Source organism: Saccostrea cucullata, unplaced genomic scaffold, assembly GCF_032062105.1.
Source record: "Saccostrea cucullata isolate Sc308-1 unplaced genomic scaffold, CSIRO_AGI_Scuc_v1 ctg174, whole genome shotgun sequence".
Lineage (NCBI taxonomy): Eukaryota > Metazoa > Mollusca > Bivalvia > Ostreida > Ostreidae > Saccostrea > Saccostrea cuccullata.
The window spans coordinates 256,772-280,333 of NW_026931824.1; the positions used below are offsets into that span (position 1 = coordinate 256,772).

Consider the following 23,562-nt stretch of genomic DNA (forward strand, 5'->3'; position numbering starts at 1 on the left):
AGTAAGATCGTTGGTTTGCAACGATGGATGAACCCGTAGTCACATGGATTTCTTGGACTGGAAATTAGCTTATTTGAAAAGCTTTTCTACAAATTAGCAAGAAATTGATGTATATAAATGTGATGAAACGTCATTAAGCAAAAAATACAAAAATCGTATATAGTTTGAAGTATACTAAATGTGTATTAGACGTAAAAAAATAACATTAAATTAAGAACAACATTATGCTATTTAAAGTATTTTGAAAATGTGTCTTTTTAATTCATCTTAAGATCTCACAGATTTGAAAGTTTTTATCTGTATAATATTACCACTTATATATTTAATAGCATTTCACACAAAAATTAATAAAAAATCATTTCTGAAATATAAACCTTCAAATTTTTTGGCGGAAATATTGCCGATTCTAGCACTTTAAAATTTTAAGTTTACTCTTAATACTTGGAAAATATGCGGTGTATAAAATGGAAATTATTAATACTATAATCCAGAAAAATTAAATAGACTGTTTGTGAAAAGAAAACAAACACACAATATAACCTGTTCGTATTTGTGATATCAGGTTGTTCCTTTGAACGCGAGCCTGTTAATCGTAAAAGTCAACAATAACAGAGCATTGCCCTGTTTACAAAAATTGATTGTACAGAACATAATGTATATTTGCACACCTCCCCTTAATGGATAGGTACATGTAGTTGAACAAACTATTTAATTTCACTTTCAGCTCTGAATAATTTTGTTTTTTCGATTAAAGTTTTAATATTTTATTAATGACAAATCTTATGAGTGTGTCAGGGATGGGAGTGAAAAGATGTTTGATAAGAAGTAACAAACCTTTGAATTTACTAGTGGGCTTGTAAATGAAAAAATACTTTTAATTAATTTTTGTGTGAAATATATTTAAATATATATTTCGTGATATTATACAGAAAATATTAACTTTAATAGCACATGTCTGTCGAACAAATACCTTTAAAAAGTAGTACGATTAATTATATTTCTTCGAATTAAATTCAATATATGAACAAATTTTGCTAATTCATGTACATACAAATGTATAGTTTATTCAACAGAAGATTGAACTCAATAGCCCTCATCTTATACCATTTTGACTTTCTACAACAAATTTCTAATTTGTCGAGTATATACTTGTTTTGTATACATCCCATCTTCAATACTTTTGTAAAGAGCCTCGAAAAAGAAATTAAATTTTCAGCAGCTTAATGTATTTTCACATTGTCCTCTGTTCTCTTTCTTCATGATCAAGGGTGAACAATACAGTTCATAATTACAGGATTATTTTGCTTGGAATTATTCATGTGTACTCAAGTTGATCTTTTTTTAAAAATTTGTTAGCGAGACTGAAAAATGATTATATCATATTTCAATTATTATTTCGGTAAATATTTCCAACCAGGCAGTGTTTTGTTTTTTTGTTGTTTTTTTTTTAAGTATTAGGCCTATCGATTTGAGTGTTAAGATAATCATTTCGGCAGATCAGATTTACATGCATTATTTTCTTCCTATGGCAGATTCCAATATTTGGAATATATATAGAATCCTGTATTTTAACATGAAAACAATGCTTTGTGATCAATACAAGAAATAAACAAATTCTTCCTCTGGTTAACCCTTTAAGTACTTTTTTTTTTCTAAAATTCGAAATTTTAAAAATCGAATAAAAAATTAAAACACTAGAAAAATAAAAAAAAAAATAAAATGTAAGCACTCATATGGCATGTCAAACGTTGCAATATTTGATAATCTTGTGATGTATATTCAAAATCTTGTGATGTATGTTCGAAATCTTGTGATGTATATTCAAAATCTTGTGATGTATATTCAAAATCTTGTGATGTATGTTCGAAATCTTGTGATGTATATTCAAAATCTTGTGATGTATGTTCAAAATCTTGTGATGTATATTCAATATCTTGTGATGTATATTCTAAAACTTGTGATGTATATTCTATAATCTTGTGATGTATGTTCGAAATCTTGTGATGTATATTCTATAATCTTGTGATGTATATTCAATATCTTGTGATGTATGTTCAAAATCTTGTGATGTATATTCAATATCTTGTGATGTATATTCAATATCTTGTGATGTATATTCGAAATCTTGTGATGTATATTCTATAATCTTGTGATGTATGTTCGAAATCTTGTGATGTATATTCGAAATCTTGTGATGTATATTCAATATCTTGTGATGTATGTTCAAAATCTTGTGATGTATATTCAATATCTTGTGATGTATATTCGAAATCTTGTGATGTATATTCTATAATCTTGTGATGTATGTTCGAAATCTTGTGATGTATATTCGAAATCTTGTGATGTATGTTCGATAATCTTGTGATGTATATTCTATAATCTTGTGATGTATATTCGAAATTTTGTGATGTATATTCTATAATCTTGTGATGTATGTTCGAAATCTTGTGATGTATATTCGAAATCTCGTGATGTATGTTCGATAATCTTGTGATGTATATTCGAAATCTTGTGATGTGTGTTCTACAATTCAGTGATGCGTGCAATAAAATTGCATGACGCAACAGAAAAGTAAGGACAATTTTCATTGGTTAGAAATAACGAAAGTAGCTGAAGCGTCGGGAAAACCAGGTGAGAAAAAACACAATCATCAGTTTGTTTATTGCAGCACTTATTACGAGCTGCACGAGTGTTGTTCCTGGTGACATGATGGAGATATTTCGGCCTGCTAGGGAAAAAACTCAGTAAACGTAGATATATTGACTAAATTTGTAGGTACTTGTAACGATATGTCACGATGCTGCATTGTCAGATACAGTATTTATACATGCATGCTAAAAAGTTAAATCTCGTAATAATCAATATAGCAGAAGAATAATGAAGAGTACATACCACAAAAACTGTGCAATTTGTAGCAAGATTAATTTTTGTTTAACAGCTGTTTTTATTACATTTTATTTCGTATTATTACTACCAAATACTGCTACCGTTTGTTAATGTTATGCACATGGTTATCTTGTACTTGCAAGTAAATGAAACATTTAAAAAAAAATAATGAAAAAATAAGTCTTTTAGGCTATTTGATAATAACATATGCTAAATGAACAGGTTTTGCTTTTTAATTCTCCTTCACTCAGTCTTTGTATAATGTATATTTTTAGACGAGCTGATCGCCAACCAGGAGATCAGAATGATCGCATCTGCTCCTGCCACTTTAAGGATGGTAAGAAGGAGGGGGACCCTGCATATTTTGCATGGAATGAAGGAAAGGCCATGGATTTCTCTGATCCTGAATGTACAAAAAGGTGAAATTATTTTTCAAAATGTGACCGACATCTTGTTTTTGGATGGTGGGTGGGTGGAGTTTAATTGAGAATATTTTACTAAAAAACTTTAAAAGGGTACATGTATAAACAGAGTAGCTTACAACTGAATAAAAAAATAATTCAAGTTTAATTATTTTACAAAGGAGGAAAAAACTCAAAAGTGAGGAGTCCCTGTCATCTTCACAGATGGACCAGTTGCAGATTCCACAAGCACCAAAATGTCAAGATCAAGAAAAAGTAAAGCTCATTTAAAACACCAATGATGACAAATGACCAACACTGAAACATTTTCAATAATTTTTAATAATATTATACAGTTCTTTTAACTGTACTTGATTTACAATATATTTTCAGTTGATATCAGAGCATAACTACTCAGTATCCTGCACATTTAACTGTACTCAAGAAATGCAGCGCCTCTCAACAGAAATACAACTGGAAAAGGAATTGCTTGCCCTAAAAATAGAGTCTAGTAAAAGGAAGCCAATATCAATCCACGATATTAAATACAACAAAGAGAAGGTACATTTAAAGGAATTCCAATTGTGATTTCCTATTTCCTAACAATTTCAGTTACTGTAATAAAAACTTGTTGCCATTGAGGGATGAACATCTTAGATTGACTGTTATGTTAACATATTTTGTTATTATTTGGGAGTGTTAGGTCTCTGATCAGCAGGGGCATTTTCTCTATATAAGAAGAAAATGGAGACTCCCTACCCACCCGATGTATTTTGTCGGACAGTTTTCTGTACATTGCAGGTAAATTTTTTATTTATTAACTTTCCAGCCTCTTATTGTATAGTACATTTTGGGGTTTGAAGTCAGTTTTTGCTTTTCTTTAATTTTTAAAAAAAATTATTTAAATTCTCCTTTTCTTAGAATAAAATTCAAAAAGTAGCTTCTGATTGTAAAGTATAAGACTACAGACATTGAACTTTGATTTGTTATCAAAAGGATTGATTTAAACTTGTCTAAATTAATTGTAAACAAAAATAAAAGGGGGCACCTGCTATTTCTTTAAGCGTTTTTCACTGGGGGGTGGGGAAACTTTTTTGTACATACTTGAGCAATAGGAGGGATTAGATAAGAATCAATTAGTATATCAGAGTCTTAAATAATATCCTTTGCATAAGCATAAAAAAATTCTATATCAGTCTTTTTAAAACCTTTGAATTTTGCTTAATTAACTACGATTTATCCAATTTTGGAGCTTTTTACCTAATTCTGGGTAGAATCCACCCTTATGAAATTATTGACTCAATTTTGACTTAATATCACTTTATTTACATTAAAGCACAAAAACAATTCATTGTACAAATATTTTATTTCTTACAGTCACCAATATATCCAAATATCATCACCGGCCCAGACGTCATTCACTCCTTTGAATTGTGCTGGTAGCAGTAAGGTGTCATCATTTGAGATGGTCACAGTATCCAATACACTGAAGTCACAGGACTCAAATTTCATACATGTTCACAGGTAGGTGTATAGTCTTTGAAATTACCACAATTGACTAATTCTGGGACAGATAAGTATGTAAGTATAGGAATGAGAGCACCAAATCCTCGGATGCACACATGGCCTTGTTTGTTATGGAACATTAAACCGAATACTGAATGGGTAGGCGTTACGCCATTGGCTGAAATCAGGTATTTAATTGTTTTCATTTTAAAGTAAAATTAATGACCTTTGAAATAAATGATGGGATGAGGGAATATTACAGAAACTATAGAAATGCCAGGGAAGATTTTAGGAGTGGGGGTTAATTTTTTATGCCGCGTGTTCTTTACTGCGAATCTCTAAAAGTTGAAAATAACTGCAATTTTGACCTATAAACACCATGGGACCATGTATTTTTTTCAGCATTTTTGTTAGGGCTTAGAACAAAGTTTGAAATGATGCTAAAGATTTTTCTGAAATTGTCATAGTAAAGTACTGAGAAGGCCTAAGGTTTGTATGGAGTTCTATGGGAAAATAATTAGTGGACTTTTCCCTATACAAGATGCTGTCTGATGGCGTAGTGTAGAATGTAGCGTAGAATGTTTTCCAAGTCAGCTTAAATGCAAAGGTTTGTTTTAAAATTTATCATAATGACTGGCAAAAATTAATGCAGTTAAATTTATTGTATTCTTGAAAGATTGACTGTAACACAATTTTTTTACACAATTACAAATAATCAAATTAATTTGTTTCCAACTTTTTTTCAGGGTCTCTGCCAAAATCTTTTGAGGATTTTTCCTCTGCTAGAGCATCCATGGATGCAATTGAAACAATCCAGGACATCCCAACACATATGGATAATCAGGCCATGGCCTACAGTATGTACAAAAGTTGCCATACTTTTAAAGCAGTAACTTGCGTGCCTCCAAATGGTGCACTTACATTTTGCTCCATGCTGTACCCAGGTTCTACTTCTGATGTAGCTATTGTACGTCACAGCCAAGTTTTACGAAAGTTCAAAGCTGGAGACCTTATTTTGGTGGTCAAAGGTTTCACCATTCATGACCAGTTGCCCCAGGGTGTCTGCTTAATTATAAAAGCTCTTTTATCGACACGAGGCCAGTTTACCATACAAGAAGCAGCACTGTGTTACAAGATTGCTAAAGCACTTATTCATGTGGAAAGAGCCAACGAGAGGATAAAGAATTACGAGATTCTCCGTCACATACCATCTACTTACAGACCAATCTCAACAAAAATATTTCAACTCTGTTCTTGTCTTGTAAACTTGCAAGCTCCACTTTTGAAAGAAATTACTTAAAGATACATGTACTTATTATAAATTTGCATTGGCGTGTGACAGTATACACTAAACAGTGAAGATATTCATACCAAAGTGCAAGGGATAAGCAAATTTTGATTTGTTATCAATGTCAATGGTTATATTTGTTAACTTTGTAGTATGTTGTAATACATATACTTCAGAAAATGAAAATCCCTTTTGTTAGCATGGATTTATTACAAGAATGTTTGGCAATTCCATTCTTCATTTGACAATATAATTTGGAAGAGGGTTTACTTATAATTTTAAATCTCTAGTTTAAAGTATATTTACCTTTAAAGCACAACTCAACAAATTCATGTTTTCAACAATTTATCTATTAAGAAAGACCAAAATGTTACATTTTCACTTTGAGAATAACATCTTCAATTCATTAATAAAATGATTCTAAATTTTGATATTCTTTTTTTATGTAGTACATAGATTTTATTAATCATCATTGCTATTTAAAATAGTCTTATAAGCCAGAAGTTTTATGATGGATTGTGACATATCATATCATACATTTATGAGACTTGCGAACATTCAACACATTTAACATGATTACCCATTTTCCATTGTTAGAAAATTCTAGAGGTACAAAACTAAGTGTCAAGAAGTTCAAACCAGAACTCAGTTTTCCATCAGTGCTGGAATGAAAATGTTAATGTAGAAATCTATCAGCTTTGGAACATTTGCTGTCCATTTAATGTCTTTTACTATTCTAATCACAATGCAGTCTACTCTTGTCCACACAATTAAGTCGCAGAATGTTTTGTTGCATATGTGTAGCTGGCCTTGAATTTGATGATAGTATGGGTGACTGGTTTTCAGGCACAGGGTATCTTGTTTAAGATCTAAAAAAAAAATCAAAAAACACTTAAGTTGTGTTATACCAGTACATATCCCCTCCTTTTTCAATATCTTCATACCATATTGAACAGCTGCACTTGTAAATTAATACATGTTTTGAAATCATTTACTCACCAAGATTTTTAGCTCACCTGAGCCGAAGGCTCAAGTGAGCTTTTCTGATCACATTGTGTCCGTCGTCCGTCCGTCCGTCTGTCCGTCTGTCCGTCCGTCTGTCCGTCCGTAAACTTTTCACATTTTCGACTTCTTCTCAAGAACCACTGGGCCAATTTTGACCAAACTTGGTACAAAGCATGCTTGGGTGAAGGGGAATGTAAATTGTTAAAATGAAGGGCCAAATCCCTTCACAAGGGGAGATAATCAAGAAAAGACAAAAATAGGGTGGAGTCATTAAAAAATCTTCTTCTCAAGAACCACTGGGCCATAAGAGCTGAAACTTATGTGGAAGCATTCTGGGGTAGTGTAGATTCTAAATTGTTCAAATTATGACCCCCGGGGATTGGGCGGGGCCACAATGGCGAATCAAAGTTTTACATAGAAATATATAGGAAAAATCTTTAAAAATCTTCTTCTCAAGAACCACTGGGCCAGAAAAGCTGAAACTTATGTGGAAGCATCCTGGGGTAGTGTAGATTCTAAATTGTTCAAATCATGACCCCCGGGGATTGGGTGAGGCCACAATGGGGAATCAAAGTTTTACATAGAAATATATAGGAAAAATCTTTAAAAATCTTCTTCTCAAGAACCACTGGGCCAGAAAAGCTGAAACTTATGTGGAAGCATCCTGGGGTAGTGTAGATTCTAAATTGTTCAAATCATGACCCCAGGGGATTGGGCGGGGCCACAATGGCGAATCAAAGTCTTACATAGAAATATATAGGAAAAATCGTTAAAAATCTTCTTCTCAAGAACCACTGGGCCAGAAAAACTGAAACTTATGTGAAAGCATTCTTGGGTAGTGTAGATTCTAAATTGTTCAAATCATGACCCCCGGGGATTGGGCGGGGCCACAATGGGGAATCAAAGTTTTCCATATAAATATATAGGAAAAATCTTTAAAGAACCACTGGGCCAGAAAAGCTGAAACTTATGTGGAAGCATCCTGGGGTAGTGTGATTTCAAATTGTTTAAATAATGATCAGTGGGGTAGGGTGGGGTCACAATATGTATTACAAGGGGGAAATCTTTAAAGAACAGAATGGTCAAAGCTTCTCAGGTGAGCGATGTGGCCCATGGGCCTCTTGTTAATTTCAAAGTACTGGACAATACAGATTTTTAATGTTATTTACCTATGAAAAATCCTTCAAATTTTGTGCCCCATCTGCTACTGTTGAAGACGATGCTGTATATGGACACTTCACCTCTACAATATTAGGAATGGCGTCTTTGGCTTCTGGAGTTTGATAAAATACACTGCATGTTGGTGGTCGAACAACTAAGCCATCAGGTGAAGCTCCCAACAGGATTCATGCAACCATATCCTTTTCAGAAAAAATTATAATACTACTGAATGCAATCAAACCATAATACAATTGATTTTGTAATGCAAACAAAGTCTAAGTAGAGCTTTTATAATCCTTCCACTTCAAAAAGCAAATTTTCTGGAATATGTTGGTAACTGAATATTTATGCCCCGCCATGAATATGGCCGGGGCATATAGTGTTTGTCATGTCCATCTTCCATCCTTCTGTCCTTCCGTCCCACTTTGTGTTTAGCTCTGTTCAAAGCTAAGTTTCAAAGAAACTATCCAAGATATTTTCATCAAACTTCATATGCTGATAGATATTGATGAGAGCTATGCAACTGCATTAACATTTTTAGACCTTGACCTGACTTTTCTTAAATAATGTTTAGCTCAGTTTTAAACATACCATTCAAGATGGTGTTATCAAACTTTACATGTTGATACAAACTTGCATAGATGATGCATCTAGAGATGAACACTACTGGACATGCTTCGGATGCTGGATCTGACCTACATTTTCCAGATGAGTGACCAAATTAAAGTTTTTGGAGCAGGTCCATTCTTAAGGAACTATAATATAGACCAAACTTGCTTGGATGATGCATCTAAGGATGGACACTACCAGACTTGCTTCGGATGCTGGATCTGACTTACATTTTCATTCCCAAGTAACTATAAGCCCTACCTAAACCAAACTTGCATGGATGATGCATCTAGGGATGGACACTACCAGACTTGCTTCGGATGCTGGATCTGACCTATATTTTCATTCCCAAGTAACTATAAACCCTACCTGAACCAAACTTGCGTGGATGATGCATCTAGGGATGGACACTACCAGACTTGCTTTGGATGCTGGACCTACATTTTTATTCCCAACTAACTATAAGCCCTGCCTGAACCAAACTGATCAAATTTTATACATGTACAAATTTCATGTTGCTTTACTAATATATCCTCGGTGGGGCATTCATGTCCTATGGACATATTTCTAGTTTTTTTTTACAATTAGACTTCAGTAATTGATTTCTGTTTGTCACCAGGATAAGTCCTGTTATTTGTTTTGACACAATGAATGTTAACATGTCAGAGATTGAAGGAATATTATTTTGTGCTGTATACCTGACTGCTCTACAGCTGCATCTAAGTCCTTTTCATACTTTCTCAAAGCATCATCTTCATGAGTGATACCCCATGCAACAGCCTTGATGGACTCCAGATTGTAAGCCGACATCAGCTGTTTCTTCAGTGACAATGTCAATCTGGAGAAAAAAATATGATTTTTGGTTATTAATCTTATATTTCCTGCATCTTTATGTACAAATATCTAGTCATTACAGTCGAACCTCATTATCTCAAACTCAATGAGACCAAGAAAAATGTTGGAAATATCCATGGATTCAAGAATAACACATAAATAGTTATCAAGAATAAAATGTCCCAGTCTTTGGTAAATGGTTTGGACTTCAAAATTACTGTGACATATCCATGAAATATGAGATAATGGGTTTGAGATAACAAAGTTTGACTGTAATTTTAAAAGTCTTTTTCGCAAAAATTTAATCACACGTCTTACCGCCTTTGCTTAGAACTGAGAACTGACCAAAGTTGGAAGCTGATATGCTATATTTCCTTACAATCGACCACATTGGGTTGTTTCGTTGCCAATGCAGCTCTTTTAATGGATTCAGGGATAATGCATGCTGTAACCATACCATAGGGGTATCAGAATGAACATACTCTGGTGATGTTAACAGGTCTTCAATGAGAGGTACAGGTGGACCAGGTTCACATGGCTCTGGTTAGAATCCAATTCAATGCTGAAAAATTTCATTACTTGTATCATTCTCAAAAATATCATCCATAATATCCATATCACATATACCAAGTATTTATATAAGAGTCCATACATTTCATTTTAGTGAACACTGTCATGGGTTTTTGTAATGTATGCATTACATATCAAATTTACAACTCACTTGCATATATTTGTTCAGAATTGTTCCTGTATATAATTTTGCACAAACATGTAAAAATTGGTGCAAATGTACAATTAATATTTACTTAATTATTAACAAGGTTTCATAATGACAGAGTATTTAAATAATAGAAGAATGATCTGATAATTCGCAAGAATATGAATATGAAACAAAATATTTTTTTTAATGCAATTGAATAATTTATTTTTCCTTTCAAAAATGTATGCTCATGTACAAAAATGCTATCATATTTATAATATTGTCTTTCCAATTATTCAAAGGTTGTTATTAATATTTATTACATAATATGTTCAAAAATTGGGCAATATACATAGCCAACTACACTGGACAAAATTGCTAACGCACCACCCAATAAAAGTAATATTTTACTTTTCAAAACTTGTTTATGATGGATTTGATATATTATTATGATACATAATAAAAAAAACTAGTGCTAATTGTAACGGGAACCGTTACAGATGTTCCCCAAACGCTCCCCAAATTCCTTTTCGTGCCATATTCCCTGTAAGCTTTATTAAAAAAGGCAAACTCTATGCATTTAAGACTTGATCAACGTTTTCCCAGAAGTATACCAAGTATATTCAAATTTTAGCATAGCACGCGTGCGCATGTGAATGCATATGCATAATGATGATATCATCTTGACTATATAATTTAGAAATCTTGATATACTAAATATAGAATCATTTAATCCAAAAGCATTCAAAAATACACTCATTCAAGTGTATTTTTAATTTTACCAATATCACGTGCACGCACGTGCATGCACGTGCATGATGACCATACCCTTTTATAGGAGTCTATTATGTCTGTGTAAGGTCCAAATCCCATCCTGTTTGGTTGAAAAACAAGGGAGTTAAAGCCATTTAAAGTTTAAGCCAATCAGATTGCAGCGCACGTGCATGTGCATGCATTTATGAAAATTGTTACATATCATATTGTAGGATATCTAAATGCATGCCTATGTCCAAGATTTCATAGCATTTCGTCAAAAAACGAAAAAGATATTGATATTTTTGTTTCAGCCAATCAGATCAAAGCGCACGTGCACGCACGTGCATGCATGTGCATGACGACCATACCTTCTTGTAGCAATTTATTATGACTGTCTATGTTCTAAACCCCATCTTGTTTGGTTGAAAAACAAGGGAGTTATAGCCATTTAAAGTTTAAGCCAATCAGATTGCAGCGCACGCGCATGCGCATGTTTTCATGACAATTGTTATATATCATTTTGTAGGACATCCTAAAGTATGCCTATGTTTTAAATTTCATAGCATTTTGTCAAAAAACAGAAAAGATATTGAGGTTTTTATTTCAGCCAATCAGAGCAAAGCGCACGTCCATGCGCGTGAGTTCGTGCTAATTTGACAGTGTCATATTATTAACACTATTAATATATCCTTATATAATGAGTTTCAAAGCATTTCATCAAAAAATGTAAAAGTTATGACTATATTAAATATATCAGTCATTTCACTCATTTCACGCGCCCGCACGTGCAGGCGTGTGCGCGCAAAATGACCTTCGTTCCGCACACCTACACTACACACCCATTAACCCTAAAAAGGTTTTAACTTAGTTTGGTGAACAGTTTCTGAGAACACTCGCGGACAAAAAAGTACCGGAGAACAAATAAGAAAAAAAATAATAATAATAACTAGTGCTAATTGTAACGGGGACCGTTACAGATGTTCCCCAAACGCTCCCCAACTCCCTTTTGGTGCCATATTCCCTGTAACCTTCATTAAATAAGACAAACTCTATGCATTTGAGACTTTAACAACGTCTACCCGGAAGTGTACCAAGTTCATTCAAAATTAAACATTGCACGCGTGCGCATGTGAATCCATGTACATAATGACCATATCATCTTGTCTACACAATCTATATATTTTAATATACTAAATATTAAAGTATTTAATCAAAAAGTATTTAAAAAATACGCTCATTCAAGTGTATTTTTTATTTTACTCTTTTCACGTGCACGCACGTGCATACATGAGCATGGTGACCATACCTTCTTGTAGAAGTCCATTACATCTATCTATGTTCTAAATCCCTCCCCGTTTGGTTGTAAACCAAGGGAGTTATAGCTGTTTAAAGTTTAAGCCAATCAGATTGCAGCGCACGTACACGCACGTGTATGCATGTGCAGGTGACCATATCTTCTTGTAGAAGTCTGATATATCTATCTCTGTTCTAAATCCCATCCTGTTTGGTTGAAAACCAAGGGAGTTATAGCTATTTAAAGGTTCAGCCAATCAGATTGCAGCGAACGTGCATGCACGTGTTTTCATGATAATTGCTATATATTATGTTGTAGGATATCCTAATGCATGGCTATGTTCAAAATTTCAAAGGATTTTGTCAATAAACAAGAAAGATATTGAGACTTTAAGTTTCAGCCAATCAGAGCAAAGCGCACGTGCATGCGCGTGAGATCTTGCTATTTTGACCATGCGATATTGTTTATACTTCTAATATATTCTTATATTATGAGTTTTAAAGCAGTTCATCAAAAATGTAAAAAGTTACGCCTATATCAATTAAATCGGTCATTTCACGTGTTGCACGTGCACGCTCTTGCAAGCACGTGCGCGCAAAATGACCTTGATTCCGCAAATCTACATAACATGTCTACTTACCCTAAAAAGGTTTTACCTACATCAGACGAACAGTTTACAAGATCATTCCCGGACAAAAAAGTACCCAGGAAGAAGAAGAAAAATAATAATAATAATAATAACTAGAGCAAAGCTCGTTGCAAAGCAACGAGTAGGTCTTCCGTCCTGTTTGACCGGAAGTAACTGTCATTTTTTTAAGAAATGAGTAATAACGCCCAAAAATGGTTTAAATACTCTTAACATATGTTAATTAATGCAAAAATAAGCCAGTTTTTGCTACTTCCGGTTTGACCGGAAGTGATGACGACGGACAGAAAATTAATTTTTATGCTCCCAGAGACATATGTTACCCAAATACTTGTCAAGAACGGCAAAAATACGCGTTTTTCGACTACTTCCGGTTTGGCCGGAAGTGATGTCGACGGACGTATTTTGACGACTCTAATAGATTTAGCTTGACATTTTGAACAACTTTGCTTCTTTGACGTATTACAAATTCTCAATACTTTTTGAGATATAAAGGAAAAACTTCTGGCCTCTCTAGGCCCCTTATTTTAGGGGCCAGCCCTTTTCTAGAGATACCATTTGAAAGATCTTGAAATTCTACACTTCTTTTGTTCTATATATTTTAACAAAATATTTCCTGGTAAAAAGATATCGTAGAAAAAGTGTTTAAAATTTTGAAATTCGCGATAGGTCTATTTTCTGGCCATAGCGCGCGCCGACGTGCAGCACTTCCGGTGAAAATGAAATACGTATGTCACATCTACATATATTGCTCTATCATTGCTGAAAAACTCAAGTTTCTATCCTAAGCCGTTTCTGAGAAAACTCGCGGACAAACTGACCCTCTGAAAATCACTAAATCGCGGAAATCTCAAAACCGGAAGTGACGTCATCAAAACAAAAAATTATATATCAGCTTTGTTTGATGTTCTATCAGTCCTGAAAGTTTCATGAAAATCGAACCAGCCGTTTCCGAGAACTCGCGTGCACAAAATCGGTAAGAAAAAAAAACAATAATAATAATAAAAATAGTGGAAAAGAAACCTAAGAATAACAAGAAGGTCTTCCGCTGAAGACGGAAGACCTTAATAATAATAATAAGAAACAGAGTAAAAACAATATGTTCCCCAACTTCGTTTGGGGGTAAATGAAAGTCTGCTATTGCAAGCAATAGCATATGTCGCCCCGTACTGGACAAGACTTTCATTTTTATCATCACTAAAACAATGGTCCATTAGCTAAGCTTGGACAACAATCGAGTTGTATCAGTCCTTTCCGTTGGAAACGGAAGACCTTAATTTGGTACATCCCATTTTATTTTTAGAATCGGTAGGAGAAGAAAGTAGTGCATGAAAAAATTACAAGTTTCTAAATTTGCAGACTTGCATAAAAGAAATTGGGCAGAGGAACTGAACTGAGCCTCTTACTTGTTAATTGGTAGTATCTTTCCTACCAATAAAGCTTGGCAAATGTATTTTTTTAAGAAGATCAGCCGAATTATTTTGTGTATTATAACGTCAGTGAGAACTCTGAAATTTCAATTTCATTTTTAGAGGTTCTGCCGGAAAACGAATCTGACATGCCACCTTCAGTTCGAGCATTTCTTCATTGTACAGGGCTGATGTTTCTTTTGAGATGATAAATCATGTGTAAACTTTCTCAGTTTAGTGGAATCGTGAACATTTTCGGCGAGATGAATGTTTTGTTTACAGTAGTGATCAAGGCTTAGCACACCTATAGGAGCGGATCCTAGGATTTATGAATGAATAAAAACTATGGAAATAACGTACCAATTTTCTAATTTATACTTGCACTATCTAATGAAATTAATAATATACAAGTAATAGATATACAAAAAAAATGTGAAATGCTAATAAATGCAGTTGACAATCGTTTTTTTATATATAGATAAAATAAAATAATTATAACATCTAGAGACAAGACAGAAGAAGAATGAAGGTTGGCAAACTATGAAATCACATCAGGAGAACTGAATTTTATGAATGAAACTTTTAAAACGTCACTTGTAAGTTGTATATGTTAGATATGTGTATTCTAACTGGCAGTGCGCTTCAAAGGGGGGGGGTCGTCTTGAACATAGTACTTTACGTTTGAACGGTAAGGGCTAGGGCATTCGTATTTCAAATATGTAATCCTTGTGAAAAGAACTTTTATTGGACACGAAGAACTTTGACCCTTTGACCTAGACCTTGGAGAACACATGTGTGCATCTTAACCTTTTTTTCTGTTTCGTTTCTATGACAACTGTGAGCGACTCATTACAATTATTTTAAAAGTAAAAATCACTTTGACACATTGTAAGGAATTAACATTGAAAGGTTCAAAACGATTGCTTGAGTAGTTATGGAGAAAATCGAAATTAAAGAATTTTAACATTCCCCTGGTTTCCATGGCAATAATCGATTATTTGAAAATTTTAAATGCGAGATGCACAACTACAGATACTTATCATTAAAATAAAAAGAGTTTCATGACGAACGTCTAAGGGACCAGAGAGAACACTTTCGGACAAAATTCGTCGCTTTTTACAGGTTTCCATGGCAACGGTAGACATGTTGGAACTGAACGACCTCACTGCACAACTACAACCAGTGATCGTCCTTTGAGGAAAGTTTCAGGAAGATTGCCCCAGCCATCTCCGAGAAACAGCCTGGATAAAAAAAACATGCGTACAATATCAATATGTCGTCCCCGACTTCGTTCGGGGCGACATAATAATAAGAAACCGAGTAAAAACAATATGTTCCCAAACTCCGTTTGGGGAACATAATAAGCATTTAAATGTCTTAATTGATAAAAAACTACAATGTTTACTGAAGCGTGACCATTTCATAGAAAACGTGAAAATGTTATTCATACTAATTTGGAGGGATAAATTTCTAATTTTTTCTTTGCATTTTTGTTCTTTATGCTCGTAATAATTAGAAAATCGGAAAAAAAATTATACCGTATGCGGCATTTGATCCCTGAAGAGCGTGAAACAACATTTGCCAATCCCATTGTATTAGAAAATATGGCGTTTTATATATTCTCAAACCGATTAGGCAAATGTTCAATTCACAGAGAAGAATTTTAAGTGGTGCGTTAGCAATTTTGTCTAGTGTATATTATACTCCTCATCTTTGTACATTTGTTCACAATTAAAATTAACCATCGTTCAGTAACAAAATAACAGTTTCATAATACTCGTAATATAAAAATCAAATCAAACTTAAATAACAACAATAGTGACACCAAAATCATAACTTCCTTCTTATATTTTACCAATAAACCTTCCAAGGTGCAAAAAACACTGGTCACTTTCATCAAAGGGTCGGTTTAAAGCACTTCAAATATGGAGCAAATTTTTTAACAACTGATTTATTTATATTTAATGATTGATCATTTTTAAAAAAAAAAAAAAAAACCCAAGAGGCCCATGGGCCACATCGCTCACCTGAGCACTGTGGCTAGGAAAAAGTACAAGAGGCCCACGGGCCTTATAGGTCACCTGAGTATTGTGCAACAACTTTCAAACAATTAAATTTGGTTCATGTTTTAAACCAGAATTCGCAATTCACAATTTTGAAAGAGGTACCATTGCTTATAATAAATTTGACTTAGCATGCTAACTCTATTTACTTAGTACCCAGAGGTAGATCAGAGTAACATTAAGAGAAAATGCACTTCCACTTTATAACCAGTTGTACACCTCATCCCAAAGGAACAACTGATCCTGGGGCCACATATTTCAAAATTTTTCAAATTTTATCATAAAATGGCTGATTAACATACCAAAATGCAAATTTCAAAGCATTAATTTATTTTCAGACTTTGTACACCCCCTCCCCTTCACCCCTACCCAGGGAAGGAGCAGGGGCACAAAAAATAACCATTTTGCTAGGTGCACCTTTCTTCATCATGAATATATATATATTTGGATCATTGGCATTAAACACAGGAGCAAATGAAAGAATTTAAAAGAATAAATGCATTTTCACTATATAACCAATAGAGCCCTGCCCTAACACCAGAACCCCGGAACGTGGGTCATAAAATTCACAATTTTGAAAGAGGTACTCTTGCTCATCATAACTATGTGCTTAGTTACTTTATTTAATACCCAAAAGTAGAGAAGAAGATTTTCAAAGAATTAATGCATTTTCACTAAATAACCAATAGAGACCCGCCCTAACACCAGAACCCCAGACCCTGGGGTCACAAAATTCACAATTTTGAAAGAGGTACTCTTGCTCATCATAACTATGTGCTTGGTTAGTTTATTTGATACCCAGGAGCAGAGAAGAAGATTTTCAAAGAATAAATGCATTTTCACTTTATAACCAATGGAGCCCCGCCCTAACACCAGAACTCCTGACCCTGGGGTCATAAAATTCACAATTTTGAAAGAGGCACTCTTGCTCATCATAACTAAGTACTTAGTTAGTTTATTTAATACCCAGAAGTAGAGAAGAAGATTTTCAAAGAATTAATGCATTTTCACTAAATAACCAATAGAGCCCCGTCCTAACACCAGAACCCCTGACCCTGGGGTCATAAAATTCACAATTTAAGAAGAAGCACTCTTGCTCATCATCACTATGTGCTTAGTTAGTTTATTTAATACCCAGAAGTAGAGAAGAAGATTTTCAAAGAATTAATGCATTTTCACTATATAACCAATAGAGCCCCGCCCTAACACCAGAACCCCTGACCCTGGGGTCATAAAATTCACAATTTAAGAAGAGGCACTCTTGCTCATCATCACTATGTGCTTGGTTAGTTTATTTAATACCTAGGAGCAGAGAAGAAGATTTTCAAAGAAATCATGCATTTTCACTATATAATCTATGTAGCCCCGCCCTAGCACTAGAACCCCTGACCCTGGGGCCATGAATTTCACAATTTAAGTAGAGGACTCAATGCTCATTACATTCATAACAACAGTTTGCCTGCTTGATGTCCAGGAGTAAAGAAGAAGATTTTTAAAGATTGCAATAATTTTAGTGGTTTTTGCCCCACCCCCCAGGCCCCAGGGGGGCAGGGACCATGAAATTCACAATTTTTGTTCCCCTTCACCCATAGATGGTGTATAATAAATTTGGTTGAAATTGGTTAAGTGGTTTCAGAGAAGAAGCTGAAAATGTTCAAATGTTAACACACGACGCACGACGCACGACACACGACACACGACGGCGGACGAAAACGGATAGCAATAGGTCACCTGAGTTACTCAGGTGACCTAAAAAATTGGTTTTTTATTGAAAAGTTTAAATCCAAAAGTAGTCCCTTGACCAATCATGGCTTTGCTTTTCTTGAGAAGGTTATTTTTAAAGAATTTTCCTATATATTTCTATATAAAATTTGATCATCCTTTGTGGCCCCGTCCTACCCCCGGGGAACATGATTTGAACAAACTTGAATCTACACTACCTAAGGATGCTTCCATATAAATATGATCAATCAGGGTTTTGCTGTTCTTGAGAAGAAGATTTTTAAAGATTTTTCCTTTATATTTCTATGTAAAACTTTGATCTTCCATTGTGGCCCCGCCCTACCCCGGGGTTATGATTTGAACAAACTTGAATTGACACTACCTGAGGATGCTTCCATATAAATAGGATATATTATGGCTTTGTCATTCTTGAGAAGAAGATTTTTAAAGAATTTTTCTATATATTTTTACGTTAAACTTTGGTCAGCCATTGTGGCTCCGCCCTACCCCCGGGGGTCATGATTTGAACAGATTTAAATCTACACTACCTGAGAATGTTTCTCCATAAGTTTCATTTTTCCTGGCACAGTGGTTCTTGAAAACAAGATTTTTAAAACATACCATCAAATTTTCATTAATTCCCAATTATCTCCCTTTGAATGAGGGTGTGGCCCTTTATTTGAACAAACTTGAATCCCCTACACCCAAGGATGCTTTGTGGCAAGTTTGGTTGAAATTGGTCCATGGGTTCTAGAGAAGAAGTCGAAAATATGAAAAGTTTACAGACAGACAGATGGACAGACAGACAGACAGACAGACAAACAGCTAGATAGACAAAATGTGATCAGAAAAGAGCTAGAAATGAAACATTCCTCACCACAAAAGCCAGAAGAATATAGGGACCACCACCAGTAACATGTTTCCGGGAAGAACCAAACCATGCAGAGATAAATATCAATAGTCCTGAATCTTCGATGCAGGACCAAGTATGAGAATTGCTACAAACACTACTCCGGAGACTTACCTATTATTCTATGATGTAACGTACTTTGTCCACTGCAGCTGGTTCCCTCATAAGCTGGTAGCGAGGACAGTTCAGGATGTCCTGTCAACTTTATTCCTCAACTTCCTGTCTTGGACTGAAAAGCAATAAGTGGAAATCTTTAGTGTTGCCTAGTGACTTTGAATTAAAAAGAAAGTTTTTAGATTGTGAAGGGGGGGGGGGGTACTGATGCTGTGCATTTTAATGAAATGTACGAAATCTGTATTTCACAGTTTAATGCATTCATGTATTTTGTGAATTGTCTTAGGATTCATGAAATAATTGTTGCTATGTATTATTAAGCACTAAATCTATTCAACTGCATGTGTAAATGGGGAAAATGTGGATAATGTAAATGATGTATAATTGCAATGTGTAAAATGTGACATTTTCTTATATGAGGGAGTCTGTTCATGTAATTTTTTTTTCATTAATTATTTTATTTATCTTGATAAAATTATTTCAATTAACAATATTGTTTTTCTTACCAGTCTGATGAACTCAACAAAGGTTACAGAGGTGAATGGTAGAAATATGGGTATTACAGGTGTCAAAACTCTTCGTTGATGACAGACTGCATGCCGCACTGTAAAATCACCATTTTGGATCTTTAAAAGGGGAGGCTACTCCTGAAATCAAAGAAATTGTCATAAAAATGAGTAACCTGATTTTCTTTAGGTCTCACACAAGGAAATAATTTCACTACATGTTACTATATAGCTTTAATTAAATAAATTAATTAACTAGACTCTCAGCAGATAATTCATGAATGAGAAAAAAGATTAATGCTTAGACAAAATTTGAGATCAGAAAAAATATACCCCTTATGCAGCTTTTAAGAAAGAAAATTGAGACTAAACATACCTATACCCCGAAATACACATGGGCAAACAGCCAACACACCATCAAGGAAGTTACATCGATCATGCGTACCTAAAAAAAAAGAGTTCCCTTTGATTCAGTGGCACAATTCTGCTGATATGATATTCCTAGTGCATGAGTCCAACATTAAAACTGTAGACCTACGTAAAGTTCATGAAAAAAGAAAAGAAATATTATTGTCTCTACATACATCATACATAGAACTACATTTGTTCATTTTGATTGGCTATCTCCTTGCATAAGACCTTTAAGGGGTAATTTTATGATATTTACCATGTGCACTGATTGCCATAAAACTAAAGAAAAAATACCAGCCTTACAAAGTCACTTAACCATGACCTTTGACATACCTTACTAAGAATAGCCTGGACAATTTGGTTTAACTTAAGACTTCTGAATTTTTAAATGCAGGTTTTGATAAATTAACCATTTAATATACTTATGAGCTCATAAAACTGTCCTTTAAAACTGTATGATAAAGAGTGTAAAAACTTTGAAACATGTTTGGAAAGTATTATCACACATGTGATATGGGATAAATTATCACCACAGAAAGATCAAAGAAAATCACTGCAGATATGCGACAATAATTCTTATCATTGTTTATTGTATGTCAAGTCTAGAATAAGATATATCATTACAAATATTATGATTTTTAGCCGGGCACATTGCTCGTAGAGCAATGCTCAGCTATAGCGACGGTGAGCAACAGAAAATGCTGCTTCTTCACAGCCAAATTGAGTTTACGAGTAAAAGTATGGTACGTGACCAGCCGCTGTTGAGAAAACAAAATCACCTTAAGAAATAGTAAATTGAATATTTTTATCATAATATTAAATTGTTTAATATTTTTTCCTGGCTCCTTTGACTAATATTTTACAAAGTAATTCAACGGGTGCGAAAGGTTTTCACCAGGTATCCCTGTCTGCATCATATTCTATAAACAATATAATTAAAATTAGATGTTAGATCAGCTCGCATACTCAACACACTAACATCTAACAAGTCATCCCATTGAGGGTCACGTAAGAGGTTAAATTCGGAACGCCTCAAGATTTATTTGCTTCAACAATATATGATGATTTTGCCAGCTGCGATTTGATTAATTGATAGAATTTGACCTCTGACGTGACCCTCAACGGGATGTTGTTAGATGTTAGTGTAGCGAGTATGCAAGCGGATCTAACATCTAATTTGAATTAGATTGATTCTATAAATAAAGGTTGTACTATCAGGCTAACACAAATGCAGGGAACATCATTAATGACTTGATGCAAATCTCACCGCTGAGGACACATCAGTGCAGAGACGTTTGACCTTAATCTTGCTGCATCGGTGTTTATTTACTTCTGTTTGTATATAAAACCGGATTACCCCAAAACGATACGTGATAAATATTTTTCGCTGTTAATTTCTAGCTATATTTTATTTTATTTTTAAAACTATTTAATATTATACATGCCATTGAGATATTTTTGTGTGTATTACATATTCTCTAAATGTCTGAACGTGATTTTAAACTGTCACCACAGTCCTTGTTCATTATCCTGTAAATGAGCCCGGCTCAATACATTTACTATGAAAATAATTGGACTAATTTGTGAATGACAATATTCAATGATGCATAGCAATTAATCTTTTCCTGACATTCACCTTCTCCTAAAAATTTGTCGTGTTATTTATTTATTTATTGCAAAGTCGTCCCTGGACTAGTGCTTATCGGTCAATGTAGCTGCATAGGGCCATGCAATTTCGAACCCTGCGTGGTGAGAGTTTGTCCCGAGACACAGTTAGATTATTCTAACTAGCACCAATATAGAATAAATCATACCGATTAATCAACATCACTACAATATGAGGACGTAAAAATAGGATAAAACATCCTTTAGTCCAGCAATAACTGAATAAGCCACTAAATTGTTTTTGATGTACCTTCAAACAAATCAAATTAATGTTCTTGATTCCCACTTTTCACGTTATGACTGACTTAGTGCTTCTTGATACCAAAACAATTTTTCTATTACCTATAATTTTGACTTTAGGTTGAATTCGCCAATTTCATGCTTGCGAAGTTGTGTCAATGTGTGCATTACGACCGCTCCGGCTACTTTCGTTATTTCTAACCAATGAAAATTGTCCTTACTTTTCTGTTGCGTCATGCAATTTTATTGCACGTGTAATGGTTAGGGGCGTGGATATCGGCCTGGATAGCTCAGTAGGTAGAGCACCTGACTAGTGATATAGGGGTCCCGGGTTCGATTCCCGGTCCTGCCACGCATCACTGAATTGTAGAACACACATCACAAGATTTCGAATATACATCACAAGATTATCGAACATACATCACAAGATTTCGAATATACATCACAAAATTTCGAACATACATCACAAGATTATAGAATATACATCACAAGATTTCGAATATACATCACAAGATATTGAATATACATCACAAGATTTCGAATATACATCACAAGATATTGAATATACATCACAAGATTATAGAATATACATCACAAGATTTCGAACATACATCACAAGATTATAGAATATACATCACAAGATTTCGAATATACATCACAAGATATTGAATATACATCACAAGATTTCGAATATACATCACAAGATTTCGAACATACATCACAAGATTATAGAATATACATCACAAGATTTCGAATATACATCACAAGATATTGAATATACATCACAAGATTTTGAACATACATCACAAGATTATAGAATATACATCACAAGATTTCGAATATACATCACAAGATATTGAATATACATCACAAGATTTCGAATATACATCACAAGATTTCGAACATACATCACAAGATTATAGAATATACATCACAAGATTTCGAATATACATCACAAGATATTGAATATACATCACAAGATTTCGAACATACATCACAAGATTATAGAATATACATCACAAGATTTCGAATATACATCACAAGATATTGAATATACATCACAAGATTATAGAATATACATCACAAGATTTCGAATATACATCACAAGATTTCGAACATACATCACAAGATTATAGAATATACATCACAAGATTTCGAATATACATCACAAGATATTGAATATACATCACAAGATTTTGAACATACATCACAAGATATTGAATATACATCACAAGATTTCGAATATACATCACAAGATTTCGAACATACATCACAAGATTATAGAATATACATCACAAGATTTCGAATATACATCACAAGATATTGAATATACATCACAAGATTTTGAACATACATCACAAGATATTGAATATACATCACAAGATATTGAACATACATCACAAGATTTTGAATATACATCACAAGATTTCGAACAT

The 23,562-nt window shown here is 33.9% G+C and overlaps 1 protein-coding gene and 2 long non-coding RNA genes across 3 annotated transcripts; 1 reads left to right on the forward strand and 2 right to left on the reverse strand.

Annotated features, from left to right (window-relative positions):
- Positions 1-2,620: 2,620 nt before the first annotated feature.
- Positions 2,621-6,510, forward strand: LOC134233637 (uncharacterized). Its single transcript, XM_062715622.1, has 7 exons — positions 2,621-2,744; positions 3,162-3,305; positions 3,470-3,563; positions 3,681-3,848; positions 3,991-4,088; positions 4,665-4,811; positions 5,540-6,510. Exons 1-7 carry the CDS (start codon positions 2,707-2,709, stop codon positions 5,559-5,561), a joined length of 711 nt encoding a protein of 236 aa, XP_062571606.1. The 5' UTR covers positions 2,621-2,706; the 3' UTR covers positions 5,562-6,510.
- Positions 6,410-8,434, reverse strand: LOC134233639 (uncharacterized). Its single transcript, XR_009985040.1, has 2 exons — positions 8,256-8,434; positions 6,410-6,950 (listed from the first exon to the last, which is right to left on the reverse strand). It is a non-coding gene; the product is annotated as an uncharacterized LOC134233639 (long non-coding RNA).
- Positions 8,435-9,477: 1,043 nt separating this feature from the next.
- LOC134233638 (uncharacterized) lies at positions 9,478-22,470 on the reverse strand. Its single transcript, XR_009985039.1, has 6 exons — positions 22,229-22,470; positions 20,187-20,255; positions 19,811-19,951; positions 19,305-19,419; positions 10,009-10,252; positions 9,478-9,694 (listed from the first exon to the last, which is right to left on the reverse strand). It is a non-coding gene; the product is annotated as an uncharacterized LOC134233638 (long non-coding RNA).
- Between the last annotated feature and the right edge of the window lie 1,092 nt (positions 22,471-23,562).

Coding starts and splice junctions, on each gene's coding strand:
- LOC134233637 (XM_062715622.1), top strand. CDS start 2,707: ATGATGGAGATATTTCGGCCTGCTAGGGAAAAAACTCA. Junction 3,564..3,680: donor AATGTCAAGATCAAGAAAAA/GTAAAGCTCATT, acceptor ATATATTTTCAG/TTGATATCAGAGCATAACTA. Junction 3,849..3,990: donor TTAAATACAACAAAGAGAAG/GTACATTTAAAG, acceptor TGGGAGTGTTAG/GTCTCTGATCAGCAGGGGCA.